The sequence below is a fragment of the Mustela nigripes genome, chromosome 6 (genome assembly GCF_022355385.1).
Source record: "Mustela nigripes isolate SB6536 chromosome 6, MUSNIG.SB6536, whole genome shotgun sequence".
In the NCBI taxonomy this organism is placed as follows: Eukaryota; Metazoa; Chordata; class Mammalia; order Carnivora; family Mustelidae; genus Mustela; species Mustela nigripes.
Genome location: NC_081562.1, coordinates 50,650,428 through 50,677,289, shown reverse-complemented (window position 1 = coordinate 50,677,289; position 26,862 = coordinate 50,650,428). Strand labels below are relative to the sequence as shown.

Below are 26,862 nucleotides of genomic sequence, written 5' to 3'. Positions count from 1 at the left end.
AGCTTTTTAGCGATGCGCTCCTACTCAGGTCCTTTGGCTTCCGACCCTGTGCTCTTTCTACCAGCAGTGAGCTGCCTTCCATATGTGGACTAGTCAGAAGGATGACAAGTTTGATAGCTTGTCTTATTATACGTTTGATTTTAATGTCACCGTCCTCCAGTCTATTCCAAAATATCCAAAATTGGAAACATCTTTTAAAAGAAGTATCAATTGTGCCCATTTTAGTCTACTAGATGTTTTCTTTACTGCTTTGCCGCAGAAACTCTAGTATCCCACATATTGAAGACTTCTTTCATTTGGATTTGATAAGACTGATTGTTGTAAGTAACACAGTAACACCATCAGGTTTTTTCCCTCACATCCCAGAAAAGAAAAAGCCGTTTCTCTACAATTCCCACAAAATATCCTCAGTGCACTGTGAGTTACCAGTATTATCTGGTGTTTGTTCCTCATCTTTCCCAACAGAGTGATCTTGACACTGGATCAAGGGTGCTCAGAGATACCCTGTAGATATCCGGTGACCTGTTACTGTAAATACATAATAAATACATATCTAATTAGTAACTATACATACACACAGATAAAAATCAGCTGAGTACTGTAGGGAGTTTCCCCTCCAGGAAAGCTAACTGAAAACCCAGTAGGCGAGGCCAGCAAGGTATAGGACAGAGTATTCTAGTTTTCTAGAACGGGGAACGAATCCAGGTATGACTTCAAAGAGGTGGGTGGCTCGTGGTTGGCAAATCTCAGTTTTGAAGTGGTTTAGGTCCTAGGAAAGTACACACACCGGCTATGTTGTAAGGATGATCTCATTTCTTTCTCATAGTGCTCAATGCAGTAATACAAGTGTCACCCCCGTTTGACTGGTGAAGAAACCAAGGCACAGATGGGTGGAGGGGTTTGCTAGAGAATTCAGCAGCTAAGGAGTAGATGATGGAGCCAGGCAGGGCAGGTTGGCTTCAGAGCTGCCATATCTGACTCCCTACTTCTTTCCACACCCCAACCCCACGTGTATGGTGGATCACTCTGTAAGACTCTTCTGCCTTCTGCATGGAAGACTATCCAGACTGTCTTCCCACTAATTCTTACCCACTTTACGTTTTCCTTCACTGCCACAAATATGGATCTATACAACAGCATCACCAGCTCACGGAGTTCCTCACTGGCAAAGAATCTGATAAATTCCTCTGGGCTAACTTTATCAGCAAAAACACTAAGCAAGGTGAGAGTTGCCCAACTCTCAAAAATTGTTATACCACCAAGCGGTTACTACGTGCAGGCCATTTTTAAAATATAGCACTTAGAGCATTGTGTTATCTCACTGTATTCAACTCTGGTAGGACAGAGACCGTGTTTTATGCATCTTTGTATATCTACCTGTTAGCGCAGTGTCTGAGACTTAATAGCTGCACAATGTATGATGGTTAAATGGATGATGGACAGAATATAGTAATAGGTTTTTGTTTTGAGTCCTTTCAAAATCCTACTTAATCTTTGATTAATAGATTCATGGGATTTGATGAATACAAAGAAAAGTGAGATCAGCACCTAGTATTATTTTAGATAATGTTTCTAGAATACTGCCCAGGATGTAAATCAACCTCTCTTTTCTTTCTTTCTTTCTCACTCTCTCTTCCTTCTTTTATGTTCTATTTAGTTATTTTGCAGCCATCTTATACTACTGACTCAGCCAGCTACATGTGCCATGAAAACCAACAACCCCCACCCCCATCTCCACGCTGCCTTTCAGGTAGACCAGAACTCCATGAAGGGCTAACTCCTTCCTGCATTAAGCTGAGATTAAGAGGACCCTTTATTGCGTTTTCTGTGCACCCTTGCATGTGACCTGATCCTTCTATTCCTTTCCTCACCTCCCCTTTCCATAGCTTGCCAGCCTTTGGGACAAGCTTTCTTTTCAGTATGGAACGTGGAAATTTAGCCCCTCCAACGCTGCTTTTGATTCTAAACCCTTATACCTAACAGGCCACTTAGAAGACTGGGATAAACAAGCATTGTAACTCCAGGGAGCTTCCTGGTTTCATGATCCATTTCTGCCTCATGGGGGCCAGACAATGCTAGGCTTGCTTACAGGAGACTCAGCCAGAAAACTGGCAAGTCGATGAATCTGTAGTTAACCACAGCAATAAATGAACACAGAGGAAATGCAGATGTAAGTAGGGGATAAACTTTGAGTGGTTCCATCAGTAGTGATTCATGACGTTGAACTACCAATAATATTTCCCTCCCCTGCACTCTCCCAGCTCCCTTTATGACCATGGAGCGGCATTCGGGGATCTCCGTCAGGTCTGGGGTGGGTTCCGTGGCCATGGCTGTGGAAGCTGGGTCTGTGGATGTTAGTCTGGCTGACAAATATTTTAATAAACAGGTACTGCTGACAGTGGCATTGTGTGCACTTAGGGGACAGTGGTAGTTAAGAGAGTGACTTGACTATTAAAAAGATCAAGGCAGTAGAAGAGCATCAGATTGTGGCTTTTCTGAGCTTGAGCTTCAGAATCAGAGGAGGCAGGATAGAGAGAAGAAAGCAACAGGGGCAAGAGCTCGAGTTCCTGCCCAAGCTCAGCTGCCCTTTGCTGTGTAACACACCAAGCCACTTCTCCAGTACCTGTGGCTCTCCGTTCCTTCACCCCCAATACCGGCGATCATTTCTCAGAAGTAGTACATGAGAGCATGAAGTTACAGAAGCTACTCCCGTGCCAGACCCAGGGACGACACTCTGGATGCCGTCAGTCGCTCTTCTCTGCGTCCCGTCCTTTCTTTCCTACTTCTTGCCTTCCTCTCTCAGCTGACTTCTACCCCTCCTGCCCGCTCAGTCAGTTCAGCGATGACGGGTTTTTAGGATACTGTGCATCCTCGTCTCCTCCTTGTCGGTGGACGTGGGCGGAGTGCTTGCTCCTCCGCCGATGCTTGCACTGATGGTCTTGGCTGGGGGACAGAGGCTGCTGGCAGAAGCCTACGAGGGAATGCACCGTGGTAGCAGTGGGAAAGAATTTGGCAAGGAGAGGCTCGCCACATGATTGTGATTCATACTGTACTCTCGAAATGTGGCAGGAGGGCTAGGGAAGGCTTTTAATGCCAGCACAGAGAGAGCAGAGACACTCGTTTTCAAACATCACATTCTTTTTATAGTACCGGCATGCCTCATAGGGAAAATATTGAACTTGGCCTGCCGGCCTCACGAGAGTCGTCCCAACTGTGATTTTATTGCTTGAGTCACTCCCTGAATCAGATACTGGCTGCACGGAGGAAGTCTTCTATTAAGGATGCTTTGAAATTGTGTTTTTAATTAATTAACACCAACTCGGGGCTGGTGTTTCATTTACTCCTAGTGGACTCCTTTTTCTCTTCTCTTGTCTGAAACTTTTTTTAGACATGTCCTCAAGGTCTCAGCTGGATCATGTTTAAGAATCTTGGTAAAAGAGTCATCTGTGTTGGGTGAGCAGTGCAAGGGGACTCTTCAAAGCAGAGTTCATCATCCCTGAACTACTCTGATACATGCAAACCATGTAGCCAGGGAAAGTGTCTCTCCAAAAGTCTGGCATAATGCTTTTTGATCCCTTCAGCAATCCGCAATCCATTCATCCTGTTGTTAAAACTTAAACTGGAGCTGGCCAGCTGTTGGGAAAAGTCCTCCGTTTTATTTCAACCAAATGGTGCTGCCTCCTGGGGCTGGAAAGGAGCTGACTTCAAGCACAATTATAAATGTGTAGCTCTTTCGAGCGGCGGAAACTTACAAAACGGTCTTGATTCACAGGGCCCCTTTGGCTCAAAGGCGCTCTGCTTCCCGTGTGCCATAAATCTGTGTCCGCATCAAAAAGTGTAAAGGCTGCAGTGTATGGAAGTCCCTCTTCCTCTCTGAGTGTGTCTATGACAGATTTATACTGATGGCTACCCTGCGCCACAGTCCCGGATTCCTATTATAGTCATGCCCCACTAACTCAGCCCCCATTTCCTGTAGAAGAGGAGACAAGGTCCTGCGTGAAGGAGGGGTGTGGAATTACAGCTCGGCTCTCTAATTGCTGTTAGGACAGGGAGGACCTCAGGGGCCGCAGCGAGAATCGACTTTGTTCATATTAAGATCTCCTGGCTCTTCACAGTCAGTGGGGTTATGGCCGAGCTGCAAGGCGCTTGGCCTCCCAATGACATCGGCCGTGACAAGGCACTCCAGAACCCAGCCTTGTATGCCTACAGACCAAACAGATACATTTGAAAAGAACCAAAGAGCAAACAGCCTCTTTTGTTACGGTTTTTATAGCTTCAACAGGGAAGCCTTTTTCTTCCAGAGAACTCCAGTTTAAAATGGGGGGCAGAGGGGAGAGGGGGTACTACCCCCACCTCGAGTCCACCTAGAGGTTTCTGTTTGTGTTTGTAAATGATGACAGAACAGAGCGTGTTCTGGAAACCACCTCCTTGTACACGAGGTTCCTCTGCAGCAAACATCGTAAGGTTCCAGAGCGATGGCTGGTCAGAACGTTCTTTGATTTGACCTTCATCTTCATGGTTTCTACCTGGCCTTGAAGTCCCTGGTGACAAAGAGCTAAATCAGAGCTGTGGTTTCAAGCCTTCAGCAACTAAATGGCAAAAAGTTTAATTGCTCTGGTTTTGGAGGATGGGAATTAAAAGGCGAAGATATTAGAATGGCTTGAGTCTCTTAAGAGGGAGAGAAAAAAGCAAGACTTAGGTCTGACTGACTCTCAGGCTCTCTTTGGAGTCCAGGATGGCTGATGCTTACCATGGTTTGTTTTTGCTCTGAGTAACCCCAAAATGTCCCTCGCTGAGTTAGAACCTACTTGCATGGTGTTTTTTAATCCATGCTCTTTTTAAGATGACGGTACTATAAAGAAGTGATACAGAGGAGTAAAAATTTATACTCCTAACAACGAGTGTTATGTTTTTGAATTCACAATTCTTACTAATTTTTCTTCTCTTCCACGGCCCACTTAACATGAGCATGGTTATGTGACCCTGGTGATTATATTATATCCCCTGTATATATTTCTTACCATGCTGAGGATTCTGCTTTAAATAGAAAATCAGATTGCAGTTTAAAAAGCTAGTTTTAAAACTTCTGCCATCTGCTAGATTAGTGAAAGAGGATCTGGAACATGAAAATTGTGTGTGTGGTGTGTGTGGTTTATTTTATAGGCTCTGCATATTTCTTTGATGATCTATTTTCCAAGCTCATTCTTATCTTTTAGGAGATATTTCCAAGATTGATGCATTTGGCTCGATTTCAGAGAACTCTACAGTGGTAGAGAGGTACACTCCATTTATGGGGAATCCTGCATCAGGGTCATTGAGAGCATTTATTTTGTTCTGTGCTTAAATTTATTTCTGCTCTGGACATTTCTCTCAAATGGATCTTTTTTTACATGGTCAGAACTAAGCACTTTATTCATAAGAACTCTAATAATAAAGCCCTTTTTTTTCCAGTCCAGACACGGGAGGAAATTTGCAAAATGCATCAGGAAAGTATGCCAATTGTTTTTTAAGCCATCGGGTACGTTGAGAAAGTATTGTATTCATTAGTGCTTGCAAAACTGTATATTTAATGATGCAAAAGTAAAATTGACCTCTCCTTTTGGTGCACAGATGTATAAACTTTATAGGCGTACACCCCAAGGTAGAGACTTATTGGAGAAACTCTTAAAAAAGGGCAAGGTTGGTCATAAACAGTGATGCAATAACCCCACAATTATGTATGCTCAATTATTTGGAAGGGAAGTCTGGGAGACTTAAATGGTTTTATATGGTTACATGGGCAAACAGAAGTATGGAGAAGCACAAAGCAAAGGCTTGCGTTTGTTGTGTGTATCCCAAATAGCATCCTACTACAGCTTTATAATGTAAATCCACTGATACCAGTAAAATGGCATTTAAAACATATGATAAAACGAACAGCATTTGCAAAGCAAAAGACACCACCTTTGCAACCACTTTACTGCACTTTTGAAAATGTTAGTGAATAGCTGTCCAAAGATGCAAATAAATAATATTTTATTAGATTTCAGCCCACGAGAAAGGGGAGGAAAACCTTCAAGTAGAATTACATGATTATTACTTTGCTCCTCCCTCAACTCAGCAAACATTAAAATGGAACATAAAATAAGTCTATAACAAGATTTATGAGGAAAGGTATTACACTTAGGGGCGCATTGTGCAGAAAAGTCATTAAAATTGTTTGGCCCTTAGGAAGGAGTGTGGGGGGGGGTGGCTTACCTTTTCAGAAAAATGAGAAATTTAGATGTCCCAAATGCCTTCCTGACGACTACCTGAGGTTTAAGGTTTAAACACCAGTGCACCTCCAAGTTCTGATTCATTTTTCGAGCGTGTCGGCTGCTTTTCAACAAACACAACTGGAAGATTCTGTTTTCCTCAGGAAAACTGCACTAGGAGAAGTTTCGTGAGCCTAACATTGCTTTGGCATGTTCCGGTAGACGAGGCTGCCGAGTGGTTAAAAATGGCATCAGGCATGTCCTTCTTGCCATACTTCACTTAGGGGCTTTTAGTAAATAAATGCAAATACTACGCTTGTGTACGGAACCCACGAGAGCAAGACTTACGGGTGTCTAGGAGCCTTACACCTTTACTTCCCTTCTTCCTCCTATGCAGTTGGCCTGGCAGAATTTCTTTCCGGTTGGTTGTCTGCGTGTTTTGATAACGGTGACAGCTCAGCATATTCTTTATGCTTTGTTCTGGCCCGAGTTTTGTTAATCCCCTCATTTCAGTCCTAGATGCTCTCCCCTCTCCTTGCCCGATGCCTTTGTGGGTTGCTAAGACTCAGTTTATCCCGTCAGTAAATTTGAGGGGAGTGAGTTGAACGTGCGTGTGTCTATGTGTGTATTTTCTTATCTGCAAAGTTTTAACTGTGGCTTACTGTTTAACCAGGAAACTCAGCAGGACAAAGGAGAGCTAACTGAAACTCTATTCCTTTGGAGAGTCTCCAGGTTGGTGCAGTATTCCATAAAATGGTGGTTTGGGTCCAAATTCTGTAGCTCATCTTTATCAAGTAATCTTTTTTTTTTTCCCCCAAAGAAATGTTTCAAGGAAGTCTTTGAAAAACATTTTCTTCAAATGTTCATTGCATCTAAGATCCCATTTTTGTCCCTTTATTTGCTCCAAAATACCGCCAGACTGCCAACAAAGGAGGGCCTGTGCTCCCAGGAATTTTCTGCATTCCTCACTGGAGTAGGCATTTTTCTCAGCTACAAAGGCCCTTTGGCAAATTCCCTCTAATCATTGGATTTACCCTGGGCTCTGATAGGTGCCATTCATGGACTTGGTCTGCTGTTTGATGGGGCTGAGGCATTAATGGGATCTTTTCACGATAAACAAAACTGGGTAGCATTACCAGAGGGGTCACAAAGCTGCTGTTGTCAGAGGTGTCGTGCTTTTTCTCTTTCTCTCTCTTCTGTTTTTTTTTGTTGTTGTTGTTGTTTTTTGGTTTTTGTTTTTTTCCCTTCTTCCTCTCGGTCTTTTCCTCCCCTTTCTTTTTGTGAATGTACATTTCTCTGTGTGTGTGCAGCGTGGCCGTCTCTCGGAGCAGATCTCCTGACCTTTGCTGCTGCTTGTAAGTCAGTGGCCAATTGCAGGCTTTTGTCGGACCTACGAAGATCCTATAAGCGGATCTACAGTAGCTCCGCAGCCTGCGGGGAGGTCTGTGTTTTTCTAATTGATTAAACATTGGAGGAATCCTGCATGAAGAATCTGATTTAGAGAGATCTTTCTGACCTGCTGGCATTTAATACTGAAAATATCTGGTGGTTGTGGTGAATGAGTGTGTGGGAACAAACACGGAACGTTAAGGAACAGACTTGGGGGGGTCGGCCCTGCCCGGAACGTCCCGAGGGGTGTTGTCAGTGTCAGACTTCACAGGGTGCCTTGGGTCCTCCTGGGGATCGTCTCCATAGAATTGATGAGCCAAAGCCTGATCTCGGCAAGAGCAAAGAAGTAAAAAATCGGGCTCTCAGAGTTCTCTTCGGTGACAGAACACGAGTGTTTGTGGAAGAGAAACGAACGTGGCAAACTAGCAAACATGCCAGTTGCGTTATCTACCTCATTTTAGGGGTCCCAGAAAATTCAGGAAAACATTCGGATCTTAAATGGAAATCTTCCTTGGGAACGAGTAGACGTTTAGGCATGCTAATAGAGATATGTTACTTATTTTCAATGCGCCTTCTTACGGTCCGTCTTTGGAAGGTGGGGGGCAGGGAAAAGGACCAAAGCGGATTGGTTTTTGAGGAAAAATGCCGATCAGTGTTTTTAAATTCCAAAGGGATGTTAGGGAGAGCAATGGGGAGGGCGAGGAAGGATGTTATCCATTTCTCTTATAGAAGAAAGATAAATGATTGGTCCGTAGGAAAGGAGAACACAATGGTTTGTTTCCACAAGCCACCGATGTCAATTCTTCACCGTAATTCTGGTGTGACGTGGTTCCGTGGGGACACTTCAGTGTGAGCTTCGGGCCCTGTGGGTAGCACGTGATACCATGCTCTTTTCCAGCTAAGATGTGCATAATAGCCGCCAAAGATCCCCATGTCAGTATGTTTTTAAACACACATGCCCTGGAGGTCAGGCAGGGAGAAAGTTGGACGGCCAGCACAACTAGGGTAGAAAATCTTCTCTTCAGTCCAACAGTGTTTTATTAATTTTCTTTCAGGTTTCATGTTTTTTTGTTTGTTTGTTTATTTGTTTTTGTTGTAGGTTTTTTTTTTTTTTTTTGGTTTTTGGGTTTTTTTTTTATTAACGCTATTTGTTATAACCGGTTCAGTACACTCCATTGTAAATCATGAACCAGTGCTCAGATCTTTTCAATGACTTTTGCACCTCTTGCAAAGTGAAACTTCCGGGTCCCAGCGGAAACCTGCAGCCGCTGGTGTTTCCTGCAGAGCCTTGTTCCATCGCCCCCAAAACCTGCTAACTAGGCGTCATTTTTTTTTTTCCATTAAGAAAGCTTCATGAGTTTTTAAACATCTATGTTCCTTAATATTCTGATGTTACACACATAGTTATTGAATATATTCGACATCCTTTAAGGGTTTCAGTTTCATTTTTATCTCCAGTGGTCCCAGTGATGGCCATGTAGGTTGAACACAGCTACATCGAGGACTTGATTCCCACTTTCTTTAGTCCTCCTGGCAACCCTCAGAGGGTCATGCTACAATTATTCCCATCTTACAGGCGAGGAAGCTGGGACTGGGGGAGGTTATGGTATTAGAGGGTAATGGAGCTGGATTCCAACCACATCCTACAAACTGGAATGGCTGTGTTTTTCCTGTTGTACCCCTTGTCCAACTGTAACCAATGCTTCCAAACAGATGAAAATGTAAAGGTTTAGTCAAATATTCAAATGTTTCCAAATATCCTTCTACTTTGTAGCTTGTAGTTTATGACACGTTTGGGAGCATGTCCTTTCCAGTGTTGATTTATTCTCTATAGTACCTATATTTAACTCCCCTCACACCCCAAGAGTGGCTTCAGATCCTACATTCTCCTGCTTCAGAACTCACTCCACTACTTCACTGGCTTTCTTCCTCATCAGCACAGGACATAGGCACTTTCAAATCTGCCTTGGGATAACCGCAAGATATTTTCTGAACTGCAGAAAGTTTGAGTAGAGGAAGATGGGGATGGGTGTTGAGTCAAGTTTATCTTTGGGTGAGAAAAATTCTGTCCTAGGGAATTTAATGGAAACGTTCTGGCCAAGTTCCTGAAAACTTATTAAAGAAAAGCCTACTGCTCTAGAATATTCTCTACATTCTAGATATTTGACCATGGTCTGTACCCTTTCATTTTTACATGCTAAGGAAGAAAGTGATTATTTTCCAGATTGCATTATTTTTATGCTGAGATTTGGGGACCTTTGATCTTTGGATAGTTTTCCTTTTAATTTACGAATATCTGACTCCATTTTAGGAATATGGGTATTTCTAGTTTTGTCATCAACGGCACTATCACATTTTCTCTGTCAACACTTTTGCCACCTATGTGACTAATATCTTGAAACTTGGGTTTTTCTACTTCCCATGAAGTCAGACGCTGAGGCAGCTGTGCGGGGACTTCAATAAAATAATAAATAAATAATAAAACCCAACAAGGGGAGAAAATTTTTGTCTCAGCCATCTGAATATTTTGTCTTCCGAAACCCTGATGTATAGCATAATTACTTCATTATTTTAGACTATTTGGTATATGCAGTTTAGGTTATTTTGCTAATTACTAGTAGCAAATAAGGTCATGTGTGCTGTGTTGACCATGAAAATAATTTGTCTGAATTGCAATCCCTCCCCTTGGAGCATTTTAGTCATTGCTTTCTCTCAGAGGGAAAGGACAGTAATGATCAGTTTCTGCATCCTCTAGTACAGGCCCACTGCACTCTAAATTTGTGTATGATGAGCCTTTGTTACAAAAGTACTAGATCTTATGTTATGAAATAGCTGAACATTTCCCACACTACTATTCCAAGAACTCATTTTGTTCTCACTCCCCCGGGTATGGTCAGGCTCTTCTCCCCAGGATTCCTTTCCAGGGTGTTATCAAACTATGTAGAATCAATCTGTTGCTAATTCAGAGCACAGCTGAGTGCCGGGGCTCAGAGCATATCAGACTGAAGTCTTGTGCACGATTCGGGTAGGAATCAGACAAATGGCATTAACTTTTCCTCTTAGTACCCAAAGCAGCCTGGCATTAGCCACTGGTCAAGGACCAACTATGTCAAAGGAAACTGACCAATTCAGTGAACTGTAATAAATGCCCAGAGCGGGGTACTCAGACACCACAGTAACAATTTTATAGCTTCCTGTTCTCGAAAAGGCAACTGAATAAAATTAGCCCAATTTGTGCAACAGAAGCTCTAGTTGTTTCTAAAGACTCACTAAATTCACCTGTTTACAGATAAAGCTAGATAGACCCAAGGATTATTAAGGGAGATTTTGGGATGTATAGGAGCCAACTTGGAGCAGATTATTAAATTTTCAGAAATTTCAGAAAGTTTTGTTAAATGGAGCAATTATTAAAAATCAAAGTGTATAAACTTAAATTATGTTAAAAAAAAAGGTAACACACAAAACTCATAATTTCCAAATTATTTTACTGAACTTTACTATATTGATGCCTTTGAGGTTATATGTGCTTCCTGGATCTGTATGGAGAAAATAGTACATGATGTGTGCCACTGTGTGTCTCTTTCCAACTTTGTGTTCAATGATGACACATGGGAGCCTGAGATCGACCATGGTTGGGAGCATTTATGTCCCAGAACTTAGCAAATGCTGCTAATAAGGCTTGACATATTGTTTTGGTGGTTTTTCAGACTTAAAAAAGTTATCAAGAACATTTTAATAATGCAGGTTAAACTTAAGAAAGGTGTGTCCATAGCCTTCACATTGTGAATAAAACACAAAAAAATTTGAGCAAATATTCCTTGAGTATTCAAAAACTTTTACCCAATTCAGCAAAGAAGTCACTCCTATTATTGATGAATGAGTGAAGTTCCGACTAGTTTCACTTTGGTTTTACTTATTAATGTAAACAAAAATATCAGCCCATGTTTATGTTGGCATTGTACTGATTTGTTAATTACATGGACATTTCTTTGCTGAATGGAAAAGGAATCAAATATTCATTTATAGTCTGATTTTATGACACTATATTTGATGATAGAATTATAAAAACTGATAGTAAATTTTGCAAAAACAGCATTTCAAATTGAAGTCATAGATGTTTGGAATGCACAAATAGAGTAGTGTACCTTTTGTTATTATTTGAGATTGTTCAATATACATTTTTTATGTCACAAAACTTACAATAAACTTGTGAAAGTATATACAGGCACACTTTTGTCCCCCCCTCCTGGAGAGCCAGGTGTTAATCATTTACCAGATAACAAAGACAATGGAAGCTTTATGACCGAATTCACAAATTCTCCACCAATTCCTGTTGAGTTTTATTTTTAGGTCCTTGTTATTCCAAGGACACCAGCAGAACTTTTCAAACAGAATGAAGAGTCACACACACACACACACACACACACACACACATGCCTAAGAAAGAAAAGCCACCACTACTAACCTACTTTGTCTTTGAAAATCTAATCAAAGTACTTATATCTGAAATCCACAAAAGTAGATCAGAAAACAGCCTTTTATGTTAGGCACACAGAACTGTGCTTCGAGTATAATAAAAATTGGTGGCATTGATTTTTATTTTTATCTTAATTTATTTTTTGAGAACCAGCCGTGTGCCAGTCTTTGTCTGTGGCTCCACACAGAGATAAGACTGGGTTCCAATTTTTCAAGTCAAGTTCAAATGTTTGTTCACAATACAGATCATCCCATGATTTTTTTTTTTTTTTTTTTTGCATTTCAAATAAATTGTAAAAACAAAGGGTCAATCTCAGTTTCTTAAGGAAAATTGTTAATGAATTAGCTAAGGCCGACGGTAGTCTGTTTACCATGGAATGGAAACCAACAATATCAATCATCTGTTATGTGCCACATTCTGTACCAGGCACATTCCTCAAAACTGATCTCTTAAAGAAGCTTGAGCTAGGTTCTAATATCTCCATTTTATACAAAAATGAGACATTTTACTTAACATTAAAGGTGATACTGTTAATAAATGATGAAGATAGGATTTGAGTTCAGTGCCTTCTGATTCAAAAATTCTGTCTTTCCTAAAAAGATTTTTCACCCCAAGAGACTCTAAAAAAAAAAATCCCCCACATTTATATTCTTTTGTATATCATGGCTGATCACACATGTAGCCTGGGGAAATGCTTTTCTGCAAGTGCAAGAACAAAATTCAGTGACTTCTGGATGCCCAGACCTGTTTTCAGTAGTAGGTGGCATGGTAGGAGAAGATAGCCTCACAAATGAGGGAACAAGACGGAGCACTGGGTGTCCTGGTGTGTTTTACATTCAGAGGAAAGTTGGAGAACTGTGTTCTGGTCTCATTGGTCATCTCGGGTACAACCAAGATTTTGACCTGCTGAAGCCACAGAATTGAATTATTAAACTCACAGTGTGGCCTAATGGAATTCTGACTTCCTTACTGCTGTCCTACGGAAAATGGCAATGTGCTACTTACCAGTATTAACCCCAAATTTTATATCTCAATCATATGGACTGAGATGGTCATATTAACCAGGTAGTATGATTAGAGAGAAAAGAAAGCAAGCCGAAGTGTGGTATACGAGCAGGAAGAGAGAATACATTGTTCATAAATATAAATATTAGCCTAAGGATATATGTGTATTTAAAGGGGAGAAAAGGGGCCCCTGGGTGGCTCAGATGGTTAAGCGTCTGCCTTGAACTCAGGTCATGATCTCACGGTCCTGAGATCGAGTCCTGCATCAGGCTGTCTGCTCAGTGGGAAGCCTGCTTCTCCGTCTCCCACTCCCTCTGCTTGTGTTCCTTCTCTCGCTGTGTGTCTCTCGGTCAAATAAATAAAAATAAAACCTTAAAAAAAAAAAAATTAAAGGGGGAAAAAAAGAGCCAAGACCTGAAGTATCACGGGAAATAACACCTCTGTTTAGTTGTTTTATATGTTTTTGTATGTTGATTTGAGACTTAATTGTTTATATGTTTTCTGTAAAACACACAATTTAGAACTTGTGGCTTTGCTGGTGAAAAAGCCTGAAACTTGGGACACTTCATTGAAGTAGTGCCCCCCAAAACCTGTAAAGTTTAATATACAGGGTCAACTCACACTGGGAATGAAGAGAAGGGTGGGTTTTTCTTTTTCTTTTTTTTTTTTTTATTAATTGCTTTATTTTAAGTCAACAGTTTGAAGCAATATAAATTGCTATTTATTGAGGAAATTTTGGAGAAATGCCGAAGCACACAGTAAAATCTGAGGAGAGAAAAATACCTTCTGGGGAAATACCTTCTGGAGAAAGCTGGATAAACTGTGGTCCCAGGAGCAGGCCAAGCAGGCTGAGACATTGTCTGGGGGAGGCAGAACAATGGTCCCTGACTAGAGGAGCCACTGTAAAAGGGATCGAATGCAAAAGGTTCGAGGTGTCACAGCGAGTATTTATTTAGGTCAAATGTTAGCAAAATGTTTCTGACAGCCCTGTCAAACACTGCATCACTGGGCCTGGAGAAGCTGTTTGCCTTCCAAGGGCAGTGTTCCTTCATCTTGAAAATGAATATGGATTAAATCACAGGAATATCTGCCCCCTTCGCTAGGTCGTGTCTTCTGGCTTCTTGGTGGGTGAGATACGGGGCTTCTGTGGATAATTAGCAGATAACAGATAATGTTCATTTTTGTTGCTGGAATGGAACAAAACTCAACACTGACCTGTTTACCTCCGGGGTAGCTGCCTAGAGCTGCTTGATTTCCTCGTGGAAACTGAACGGAAACGTTTCATTTGGGGGAGGCAGGGGTTATAGTTGCCGGTAATAGTAAGTGACCGAGCCAAACGCATCACAAAGCGACTATCGTGAATGGTAATTATAATTCATTTAATTTGTGGAGTAATTGGCAAAGCACCACTTCACGCGACAGATGAATCATGAGCTTTTGTCTTCCAGAGGACCCCAAGCTAGGGAGGTTTGGGAGATTTTTCCAAGGTCGTAGAACTCATGGGTTGAGAGGCTGGGCCTGGAGTCCGGATTTACAGCTTCCGCCCAATGCTGCCTTTTGGCTCAAGCAGTCAGCTGAATGATCAAAGCCTTGCCGTCACTGGATCTGCTTCTAGATTATAAACTCCTGTAACAATTGCAAGTTGCACAGCAGTTAATTTGAAATAACTTCTGATATCAGGCATTGTACAATTATCAGTTAATCTCTTTCAACATATGATTGTGGCATATCCTGTTTTTCTTACAGTGGAAAGCATCCAGAATCAAGATAACAGCACTAGGCACTCCTATCCCCCAATCCCCTAGTTCTTGAACCAGTTTTTTAGTGCCGATTTTAACAGGTGAAATATTGCGGTTTTACAGATAAAGAAAGCAAGGTGCACCCAGCATGGTTCTGATCCACCCATTCGGTTGGTCTGATGAGTCTGAAAGATGGCATTAATAGATTCAAACAATCATTTTGATATTTGGATTAAATCGCCTTCTAATTTGAAGCTACCTTTTAAGCTTTCCGTGTATGTACAACGCTATAGCCAGATTAGCTTTCGTTCAGGTGGCTTGTGGAGTGAAACAGCGTTTTAAAAAAACAACTTGCAGATGCATAGAAATCATTTATATCCGACTCTGAAATGAATGTCTTAATATCTTTCTCTTATAGGTTGGGCTTTCTGATTTTAGGGGATGTAGGTCATAGTAAATGGACTTTATACTCAAATACATACAGACGTATATGAAAAGGTAATGAGAAATACGAAAATGGATATTTATTGTATAGAGTTAGTGATATTGATATATTCCATTAAACCAAATGAAATTACTCTCTTTGTAAGACAAACACGATTGAATATTGTTTGTTTCAGAGGCTTCAACCTACCTGATTTTGTTTAAATCTTTATCAAACTTTCTTAGTGACATTCCACTATATTTTAAAACTGGTTGATCTTCCAGGAGAGAGAGAAATCTTTCCACTATTCTGTTCCTTTGTTCATTATTACAGCTTTCCAGGTTGAGGAATAGAAAGAAGAATCAACAAAAAGTTAAATAAGATACTTCATGTCAAAACCTGTCCCATGCGTGGACATTTGCCCGTATCATACAGGCACATAAGCACTTGACCACACTTATTCTGAAACTAGCACACGAGAGTGTGCCTGTAAATTCTTGTCTCTGTTTTGCATACTATTTGTTGCAATACCTTTCTTCTTACGTAAAGCATATTTTCCTTTAAAAATCCACTTTCTTTAATGACATATATTCTTTTTTCAGATTATTAAAGTAATATGCTCTTCTTTAAAATTTTTGAATAATTCATAAAAGTACAAGAAATAAAACAAAACTGTTCCCTTAGTCCTACTATCCAGAGGAAGTCTGCATTAGTATTTTGGTATAATTCTTATACAAAGTGAAGAATTTTTTTTTTAACTAAGTGTAATATAGAGCCTATCTTATTTAGAAAATCTGGATTATACTTTACATATAATTTGTATTTGGCTCTTTACACTTTACAATATACTGTGAGCATTTCCCACACCATTAAGTATTCTTCTAAGTAACCAGAATACATCAGCAATAGCTCACTTAAAACAGTGAACGAGCTGCATTAAAAGCCAGCCAGAGCCTTACCGAAGAGCTGATGCTATGAATACCAATCATAGCTTAGTTGCTGTTCCATATGTTAATTTAATTTGACAGAGTAAGAGTCTTTGAAGTCCTAATTCTCTTTTGCATCCAATAAACCAGTTTTTATAGTGCCTGAACTTTTAGACATCAGCCTGCAGCTAAACTCATGTCGGGAAGTTGCCCTGAGGTCGCATGTAACAATGGCCAGAGGGCAGTTCCTCTGGAAGTCTTGTCAGAGAGGCGAGGGGGACCGTGAGGGGTCACTGGGGGCGGGGGAGGGGCTTGGGGAGGGGGTGGTCAGTGTCTCTGGTGATAGCGTCTTACAGGCCTGTGGATTTGTTGCCATTTCACAGGAGCCCTCTAACGTTGTTTGCAGTAGCCCAGCAAGATTCGTTAATAGGCATTTGCATACATTTTTGTGTTTATTAGCGGGCTCTGTGGCTTTGGAAGGGAAAAGCTAAGCAGAATTCTCAGTGGCATGTGGTTTTTTGCACCCAGACTCGAACAGGAAGGTGGCTCTCTATCGTCTTGCCCATCACCAACACTTAGAATTTGGACCGTGAGTCCGTTCAGCTCACAGACGCTGTTCAGGGACATCGTTAGGGGTGGTGGGGGAAGAAAAGGACATCGGAGATCAAGACAGAAGAGGTTAAAAATAACAAATCGTGATGAATGTGAAGTTGTATCAGTGCAAGAATTTAGAGTTTTCTTTTCTTATTTTTTGATTGTAAGTTCTTTGAGGGCAGAAAACCATGCTTGTAAGGTATGACTAGTTTAGATACTGACTTCTGAGGTCTTAATAGTCATTCCATCTGCTCCGCATCAAAGGGAGTGTCGTAATTGCTACAAACGTGAGGAATCAATGCCTTGTTAAACTGGGTTTCATTTACAATTATTGATCATCTACCGTGTACCAGGACCAAAGTAAGGTTAGAGTCTGGTTCCGAGGCGAATGCGGCAGACCTTGTAGCAGAGGATGAATGGAAACCAAACACATGAATGGTTAGCTTCAATAAAAAGGGACAAGGACTTTGGTGGAGTCCCATACCGGGAGTCCTAGGCCTCACGGCATTTGTCTGAAGTTAGGAGTTAATTCACGATTAAATGAGTGTGAGGGGGAAAATTCAAAAGGAGTCCATGCCCCTCTTTCGAAGCATCTGGAAGGTCTGTTCCTTGGGGAAGTGCTTTGTAAATGACAGTAATTCAGGAATAGGGAGCAGAAAGATGGAGTGGCCACTTAGGAGGTACACAAGCCAACATTTAGGAAATTGGTCATTAATGGGAAATTATTGGACCAGTGCTTAATTTTTCCAGTAAGGATGTTTCTAGGTAACAATCCTGTTGTGACTGAGTGGTTCTGGGATGTGGTAGACATGGGATTAAGCAGCTGCCCTGGATAGTAATGATGTAATTGGGTTTCCAGCATAATTTCCAGTCCTTCTACTGCTCCTGGGTGGTATCAGCTACTCCTATGATCTAAGTTCCATGTTAGCAGCCCATGTCAGCTTTGGCCGCCGCTTTCCAGTGTACAAATGGAACTTGACTGTCTCTTTCCACTAAATTATTCAGTTTTTATTCCTTTAAATAAAACTAATACCAGGGCGCCTGGGTGGCTCAGTGGGTTAAGCCTCTGCCTTCATCTCAGGTCATGGTCCCAGGGTCCTGGGATCGAGCCCCGCATCGGGCTTCCTCCTCAGCAGGGAGCCTGCTTCCCTTCCTCTCTCTCTGCCTGCTTCTCTGCCTACTTGTGATCTCTGTCAAATAAGCTATTTTTTTTTAATTAAAAAAAAAAAACAAACTAATACCATACCTGCCTTTGTCACTTTGTGCTGGTATAAAACTGTACTATAGACTGGGAAGCTTCTAAATAACAGAAAGTTGTTTCTCACAGTTTTAGAGGCCAGGAGGTCCCAGATCGAGGAGGTGGTACAGTCTCGAGAGGTCCTTCTTCTGGCTTGCAGACGTCTTGTTGGGTCTTTCCATGGTGGAAAGGGAAAGCAAACTGCCAGGAGCCTCTTCTAGAAAGGCATCAATCCCATGACCCAATCAACCCCAGAGGTCCTGTCTCCTCATACCATCACTCTGGGGGCTGAGATTGCACCTGTGACTTTGGGGGAGACACATTCAGGCCAAAACGGTACCTACAGAGTAGGAGTAAGCATTAGAGGAAATGAAATTGTGGAGATTGTGGAGGGAAAAAAAGCCAAATGAGACAATCAAATGCACCAAGAATTTGCCTGAGACTTGGGATACCCATGTCTGACTGAAACATCTGTTCCGTGGGCTTCCTCTTTGCCCTCAGGGAGCTATTGGCACGAACCATGAGCTGTTCCCCTCAGATCGGGGTATCTCACAGGCATATTGCGGTTCTTCTCTTCAGCGGGTCTCCTACTCCGTGCAATTCCCTACTCACCCATTCCGGCATCTTCTCTGTACTCTGCCTCATCTCAGTAACACCTTGTCCACTCACCTCTGTAGTTTCCCCTCTCCACATCATTTCTTCATTTCTTTCCTTCGTCTTTCTCTGTATTCTTTCAGCTCTCCATAGTTCTGTGTTCTCTCAGCTCAAGCCCAGACTCTGTCTTCTAACCCAAAGACACTTGGAATTATGTGACCTGTGTTTGTCCCTGCCTTGAAGGGGCCTTTATCTTCAGCGGCTTACCCGGCACCTATCGGGTACTTAATAAATGCTCCTGTTCCTGACCGTCGTAATTCCAATAAGAAAATTCATTCTGCTTTCCAAACAGTCAACTTACAAACAGACTTTTGGAACTCAACTCCAGGGTTGGTTGAGGACTTCCCGAAACATGGTCAAAAAAACAGCAAAAGGCTTTTTGTTGCAGAACTGTAATCTTGATGTACTTTGGCCCCACCTGAATTCCACTGTAATTGCTTTTACAATATATATCCTGCCATCTACTTTAAAAGGTTTCATTCTGAACGCATCTGCTGGCAGAGGATGGGTTTGCTTTCTTTTCTAGGAAACTGTAGCTTAGCAAACTATTAGACTGTCAGACTTTAATTTTTCTGACTTCCACACTGTTGATTAATTTTTTTAAAAAGCCAAAGAAATAGATTAGCTTTGTGCATTTTACTCAATGATTATAGGTTAGCAATTTAATAATTTTAATAGCAGATAGCACATCTAAATCTCTTCTACCATTTGTCTGCATGTCACCCCCATACCTGGGAGCCACAATGCTTTCAAAAGAGCACATCAAAGTAATTGTTTTGCCTGGCGCCAGTACAAATTTCTGCTGGGACCTGTCCCATTTAATATAAATTATATTACCTGTGGAATTTAAGAGGATGTAAGGTGTAGCGTGCCCTGCAGGCAGGAAATTTAAACTACGGATTGCCTTTTTTTTCCTTTTAACTCTGGTTTGTTCCTGTAATATGGGATATTTAGCATCCCTAACTTCTGTTTAATCTTTTTGCAGGCGTATTTTGAATTTGCATTCTTATGGAAGACAAATTCGAAAGTCCTCTTATTCTCTGAGTCTCGCTTGACAATGAAAAATCTCTAAAGCTAGTGGTATTAAAGCAGCACCTAACTATGGGAAGTGGGGAAAGAGATGCTATTTGAATAGGTCTACTTAGAAACAGACCAAAAAACAAACAAACAGAATGATGAAAATAACCAAGTCATTATGCTTCAATCCTGATGTCATGCCTCTGTTTTGCCTATATAGAAACGAATGCCGAAGTCAGGCATCCACAGGCAGGGCCTTGGAGACATAAACTGCATAGTCAGAAATCCACTGAACCCAATTTTATATTCTGCTTCATGGAGGAAGATAGCAGACTTTCAACAGGAAGGAGAAACCCATGTCTACGCAGCTATTTAAATGAAGAGGTCCTCCTTCCACATACTGGCATACCTTCAGTGACTTGGGTCACCAATACACTAATGCCCTGTGGACACCCCCAGGGGCCCAGGTGGTGCTCAGACATGAGATGGCAGCACACGTATCATCTCGGGTGTCAAATGTCACCAGGAACCTCCCCCCTCTCCCCCACCACCGAAGACAAAGGTAGACAAAAGTTAATAGTACAAAAGAAGAAATATTGAAAAGAGCCAGAGAGGAAGGAAGGAGAGAGACAGAGACAAACAGAGGGAAGAAAAGAGGGAAGGGGACCAAAGAGCTAAGACCAAAGCAATCTAAGTCTGCTTCTATCCAGCTCCCTTCTTCATGCTCCGGATAATTCTTACATCCAGTCCTTCCCAGGCCACAGCCTAGCCTTGAACACCACAGCTGAGAGAAGGCTCCTTTCCTGTTTCCAGCTGGAAAAAGGGGCCTCCACTCGATCTCTTAACTGAGTCCTTGTCTTAACCATTCTCATGATACAGGTCCTCATCACCAGGAATGAATCCTTTCTCCAAGTCTTTTTATTCTTTTGTCCAGTAATCCAAGTAGTGTCTGGAAGACAGATACTACAACCGTGAACAGTAGTGACCACTTGCTGAAACACTGTCTTAAATCGTTATCTCTTGCTTAAAAGCCTTGACATCTTACTCAATCCTCACTTCTATAAAAGTGGTATTATCGTTTCAATTTCAGAAATCATTGAGCAAGATGTCCTATAGGTTTAGCCACAAGTATAAACACATGGCGTTGGTAATGCTCCGGAAGACCTTGCTGCTTTCTCTTTGCTTCCGTGTGTGTGTTTCTGTTTGCCCCGCAACCCCACCCCACTCCCCTCACCGCGGTCTCTGATTTATCGTGGATATCTTCAGATGGGAACTTTGGATATAGGATCCAGGCCACCTTCCCTAGTTTTCTCCTTGTCCCCCCCCCCTTTTAAAAATAGCTCCTTATTCGTTCTCAGAGCACTGTCCAACTTAAACTGAAATGCACACCTTCATGGTTTTCCTTTGGTTTCTTCTGTGCTTCCTTTTTCGTACAAAGGGCTAATTAAGTACCTTTTGCTTGAGGGTGAACTGAATTCAAACCCCGTAATTCAACTCTTAAGTTTTTGACGGTATAGACTAAGTCATAGTAATGAGAAATCACCAAATGTCAGGAAAAAGACCTGGTTTTTAACCTTCCCCGGATCTCCCCTCCCCCCACCCGCCCCCACTGCCGAAGCTTGTTCCTTTCAGCAAAGAGCCCCACAGACCCTGCCACAATGATCAAGATCCTTGTGAATAACAGCATGAAGCAATGAGGCTTGAGAAGAAGGATGAACATTTTCTAGTGCTAAAAATTAATGTGGATCTAGTAGAAACTCAACTCTTTATTTCAAAACAAGACTTAATATGTATAATCATTTGGAATACTCTGATAACTTCTACTAGCAAGCTTAAGACACAACCAAGTTTAGAAGAGTCCGCTGGGCTCAAGTGTTGGATCTGCAAAAGAAGTGGGTTTTTATTAGAAAAACAAATATTCTAAGGTTGGCATAGCAGACACTCTGTTTCTCTTTAAAGTTACTTTTAGGGCACCTGGGTAGCTTAGCCGGTTAAGCATCCAACTCTTGATTTAGGCTCAAGTAGTGATCTCAGAATTGTGAGATCGAGCCCCAAGGTGGGCTCCATGTGGATGTGGAGCCAGCTTAAGGTTCTCTCTCTCCCTTTCCCTCTGTGCTCTGCACCCCCACTCTCTCTAAAATGATAATAAGAATAAGAATAATAGTTCTAGATAAAAGAATAGCTTAACAATGGAGCTGAGGTGGTTATTGGGAAGATGAGCCTTCTGAAAACCTTAACATGTTTTCAGCCTTCACCAGAAGCAGGTGACAAGATAGGGTCCACATCCTCTGCCCAAGACAGCAGCCTCCCTGCTGGCACATTGCTAGGCAAAGCTCCAGGAAAAGCTGTGTGGTGACAGAGAGATTAGGAGGCGGGTAGCAGAGCTGGATCACGTACTCTAAGTTGTCTATTTCTCCTATGGCCTTAGCATGGTCGATTCCACTAATAGAGCTCATCCCTAAAGCCAAGACTCCTAATGAGCACTTGGGCATTTAAATTTCCTTCATATCAAACAATTTCAATTCCATTTCTTTATTTCATTGGTTTCCTCACCCTGTAGCCCTCCCCCATCCCTTAGAGTTTAGGGCATCTGTGTGGACAGAACACCATACCACAGCGAAGGTTCGGTATTGATGAATAGCCAAGATCTGGGATTCAGCACATTCATTTATCAACGATTTTGTGCTTGAAATTGTTTTACAAGCACGGACCGCCAAGGAGACTATTATGATGGCGTTTTCTATACTAAATTCTGCACTCTGTGGATCTGGCCATATCTCTATGTATAGATAATATACTACATGGAACACTCTCGAGTTAGACACTGTAGATTCCTTAATATTTATTATCTGTAACTATACTTTCTTCCCGTTAGTTTTTCTGTTTACGTTCTCCATCCAAGTCCCAAACACTCAATAGTTGCGATCCTTACCACATTTCCCAGAAGGATTCTTAAGGTAAATGAGAAGTGTTTTTAAAATTTCTTTAAATTTCTGTCTATTATTTTAGGAAGCAAAGCAATTAAAACCTTTTAAAACATTAAAGTGAGTTTGATGTGTGTTTTATATCTTGTTTCTCCATAGGTTACAGTAACTAAAATTTTCAGTACTGTAATAATAATGGATGAAAACTTGTGACCTTACCTGTTTCAAATTTTGGGGAAAAAAGAGAAAGAAAGAATAAGCAAATGAAAGAAAGCATGTTTTCTGGGCACAGTCTTCATAGTGGGCTTCAGCAACATAAAGAGCAAAAGCTTTTAGACATCGCTTCCCACATCTAGAGCTGTTGTGAAACTAATCTCGTAACAGGTCTGTAGAGGGCCATGGGTGTCTGCGTAAGTCCTTTTCATTGTTCTATTACTCTCAATATCACTTTTCTTTTGCAGTTCTTCTTCTGCCCTTTTAAGCCGTCTCTAGAGTTTACGAGTTAAGTGAAGGGAACAACACGGAGTGGTATGGTTGACAGTCAACCCTCCGTATGTGTTTGGAAATGCAGGTTAAGTTTCTGGAAAGAATCCTGGACTTGGGATCCATTCAAGGACTTAATGTCAAGGCTTAACTCTGTCAGTTACTAACTAGGGAAGTCCTTAAGGCTCTCTGGGCCACAGTTTTATGTAACTCTGAAATGTAAATTGTCACGGGATAATTATGCCTAATGTATAGGGGAAGGTGAGAATGAAACGGGGCATGGTATTTTTAAAACTGACATCACTATGAAATCTATAGAGAAAGAAAGTTAGAGAATAAGCTGCTTTGAGGATTGCCAAATCCCCAGAAGTGGTCATTTAGTACTTACATATTCCTGCTCTGGGGCAGGCCGACACTTAAATTCTTCCTTTCAGATTACAACCTACATTGCTTGAAAAATACCCTCAGAGAAAGAAATGTTGTAGGTCTTTGCTTCACAAAGAGAGTCCCACGAGACGTGACAAAACCAAAAATGTCTGCATTATTTATAATCCCGATTCTCTGGTTTTTTATTTATTTCCCCATCCGACATTTCTTCTATGTTTCCATTCCTTCTGCCATTTTGTGCTGTTTTGTCCCCTGCCATTCTGGGGCAGTTTTCCTTCTCTTCTTTCTCTCTAGTGAACTCCTTCAACGATTTCCTCCATTTGAAACAAATTCCACCTTTCATGTCCTCCTCGGGGTTAGTTGTCTTGACTTCTGCACAGGAAGACGATTCCACAGTGGTGCTTAGCCTCAACTCCCCTCCACACAACCCTTCTGGTAAGGAAGCTTTCCTTCATGTTGCACTTGAAGTCCATTTCCTATTCTTATGTCTTCAGAACAAGTTTGAAAACAGCTGGTTACCATCCTTTAGCCCTGTCCTTTCTAGACGTTACTTCAAAAACGTTATATCACTTTTCAGTCTTTTTTGTCAAGCATGAGTTATAGAACTTCCTTTAACTTTTACTCCTCAGGCATACTGTTCAGCCTTTTAATAAGCTGCATGGTGTAATTGAAAGAATATGGGCTTTGTAGTCAGACCTGGGTTGACATCTGGGCCAGTGTGACTCACTAGCTGTTTGACCCCAGCCACAGCACCTGACTTCTGTGAACTACAGTTTCCTCATCTGTCAGGTGGGGTTAATGGGACCCATCTCACAGGCTCCTTGCCAGAATTGATGACGCTTGTAACATTCTCAGTATATAATCAGTGCTCTGATGAATGTTAGCTCCCTCCCCCTCTCCCTCTCTTGGTGCTTCTCTCCTACATCAGGTCATTTCCTTCTAGTTATGGAGCATACGACTGAGCACAGTGTTAAGAATTTGAAATAACTCTGCTTACCCTTTCCTCAAGAGCACACTCCCCTCCTCCCCCTATCATGCTGTTCCATCACTAGAGCCCTCTGAGGCATTCATGCCATTGCCATGTGCTACCTCCAAGAACCAGCTCTAAGAAGAAAACATCATGGGGAAACAATCTCAAAAGGAATCACTTACTTGACATTGGAGGAGTCCAGGATAGCTCTTGACCTCATTTTCACCCTGAAGAATTTCTCCGGTTACTTCTGCACGGCTCACCCATGGCTCTCTCCAGCAGGAGGACATGTCAGATGTCCTTCAGATCACTTTAACATACCAAGTTACTCATTCGTAGGTTCTAGGTGGACCCCGGGATGCATTTTACTGCAGCTCCATGAAGCACCTTGTGGAAATGAGAGAATGTCACCTGCTCTCAGCTGGCACAGTGCCATGTCTGGCAGGACAGCTGGGGGAGAAGGGGGGTCTCTGGATGGACTTCAGGCACCCTTGCACAGATTAACCTTTTTGTAGAAACCCTGATGTTGGCTCTGGCATCGTTTAATTTCACAAAACAGATGTTCATAAGGTACTTCACCTCCATTGTCTCTTTGGTATCATCCAGTAGGACACGTCCCTTAGTCCACTGGCCTTTTCCTTTAGCTACCTCTGTTAGTCCTCTACAGTCTGTAAATGACATGTTTTTCCCTGATTCACATTTATTCTCATTATTTCTATTGGTTCTCGCAGTTTCCTTACATGCACTTTGGAATATCTGCCTTGACTTCCATTTTTTGGTTGGTGGGGGGAGGTACTCTCTATATTTAAACTGTGCAATTTGGGATTAAGCCCAGCTGAGTTTCCTGAAAACTCCAACATTCTATTAATAGATTCCTAATAGAAGCAAATTGGCAAAATCCATATAGATGATTTATTTCAGTGTTGCTTTCCCTCTTCCCTCTGGAGATGACTTTAGAGATGACTTTAATAAGCATCTAAATGGCCTACACTAAGGTAATGAGGGAGAAGGGGAGAGGGGTTGCTGAGAGACTTAGATAAGCCACCCACTGAGAACTTTCCCGAGAAGTGAAAGTCCCACGGTTCCAAGAGGAGTATGATGCTCTCTTCCTTAACAGGAAAGAAGAGCCTTTTATGCTAAGCTCACAACCGTGGACAAGCCCCACATAGAAAAATAAGGGAGTGCAGTGAACAGTGGAAGTTTTCCAAAGCTCAGCCAAGTGAATGCTTGGAGACAGGGGAAGTGACAAGTTTCAGTCAGCTTGTTCTCCTATCCAGTTAACTGATAGTTATACTTAAATTCATCTCAAGGGGGTAGAAGAATAATGCAAACAAACATTTTTTTTTTTTTAATGTGAAAAGGGATACAAATGAAGAAATGAGAAACTTGAAGATAAACGAGAGGCAGAGTTTCCTGACAGCATGATGTACTGACGTCGGGTACGTCTTCTGATGTAGGCGCATGGAATGTCATTATTAAATCTGCCAGGTCTCCATTTAGTTCCATCCATTTCTAATGTGCCTGTTAGGCTATTGCCTCCCTGGGAGCATAACAATTAAACAACTATTGAGTTAAGTAAATAGAAAAACCTAATAAATATTCATATAACTCCAGCTTGAAGCATTTCTTTTATGCTCTATAAATCACTAGAAAACATGTGACAGGAACCGTTCCTGATCTCTTTGAGCGTGTGCAGGATGCCCCGAGAAAGCTTTCCTGTTTATCACTTCTTTGAGTGTATTAATATGGATGTATATTTTTACTTGGAGACAGCTAATATCTGGAATAGTTCTTGGGCTGGGGAAATAGTAGTGAGAGGTTGGGTCTGAGGAAATTGTACAGCAAAAGCATGAGTAGGGCTTACAGAAGACTGGATGGGAGTGTGCAAGGTCAAGGGGACAGTGGTGGGAAGAGGAGGCTGGTGGAAGATGGACCAGAGAACTGGGGACCCCCGCGTTTCTGCTGCTCATGGAGAGACAGCCAACATAGGCAGCTTTGGGAAGAGAGGTAATAAAATCTGGTTTTGATATGTTTGTTTTAGATGGCAGTGAAATATCCACTTGACGTGTTTCGTAGACATTGAGAAACACGGGGCTGAAGCGAGGGTATAAAGTCCTGGCTGGAGATAGGGTTCTGGGGCACACGTGAATGTAGGTGCTCATTGAATCCAAGTGGGTGCACCAAGCGAGTGAGTAGAGAAGGAAGAGGAAAGCAAGGGGCCCCAAGCTGAGGCCAGGGGACACTAAGTGATAACAAACCAAGGGAAGAGAGAGAAGGCAAAGATAAAGCAGGCAGAGATATTTGAGAAGCCCTATAGCCCAAGTCACATGCCCCTGATGCCATGATGTTGGGGATCCCATCACAGTGTGAATGGCGGCCGGATCCCTGGAATGGGGAGCCGCT

The 26,862-nt window shown here is 41.9% G+C and overlaps 1 protein-coding gene across 2 annotated transcripts in view; it reads left to right on the top strand.

Annotated features, from left to right (window-relative positions):
- Nucleotides 1-26,862, top strand: part of HMGA2 (high mobility group AT-hook 2) — a 138,411-nt gene that overhangs the window by 62,108 nt on the left and 49,441 nt on the right. Inside the window, exon 5 of one of the 2 annotated variants that reach the window (XM_059404707.1) lies at nucleotides 25,821-26,017. The exons of the other annotated variant lie outside the window; for it this stretch is intronic. Within the exon in view, the coding sequence (XP_059260690.1) occupies nucleotides 25,821-25,832 (12 nt within the window). The 3' untranslated portion in view covers nucleotides 25,833-26,017. Of the gene's footprint in view, nucleotides 1-25,820; nucleotides 26,018-26,862 lie in introns of those variants that run through there. 2 annotated transcript variants of the gene reach the window in all.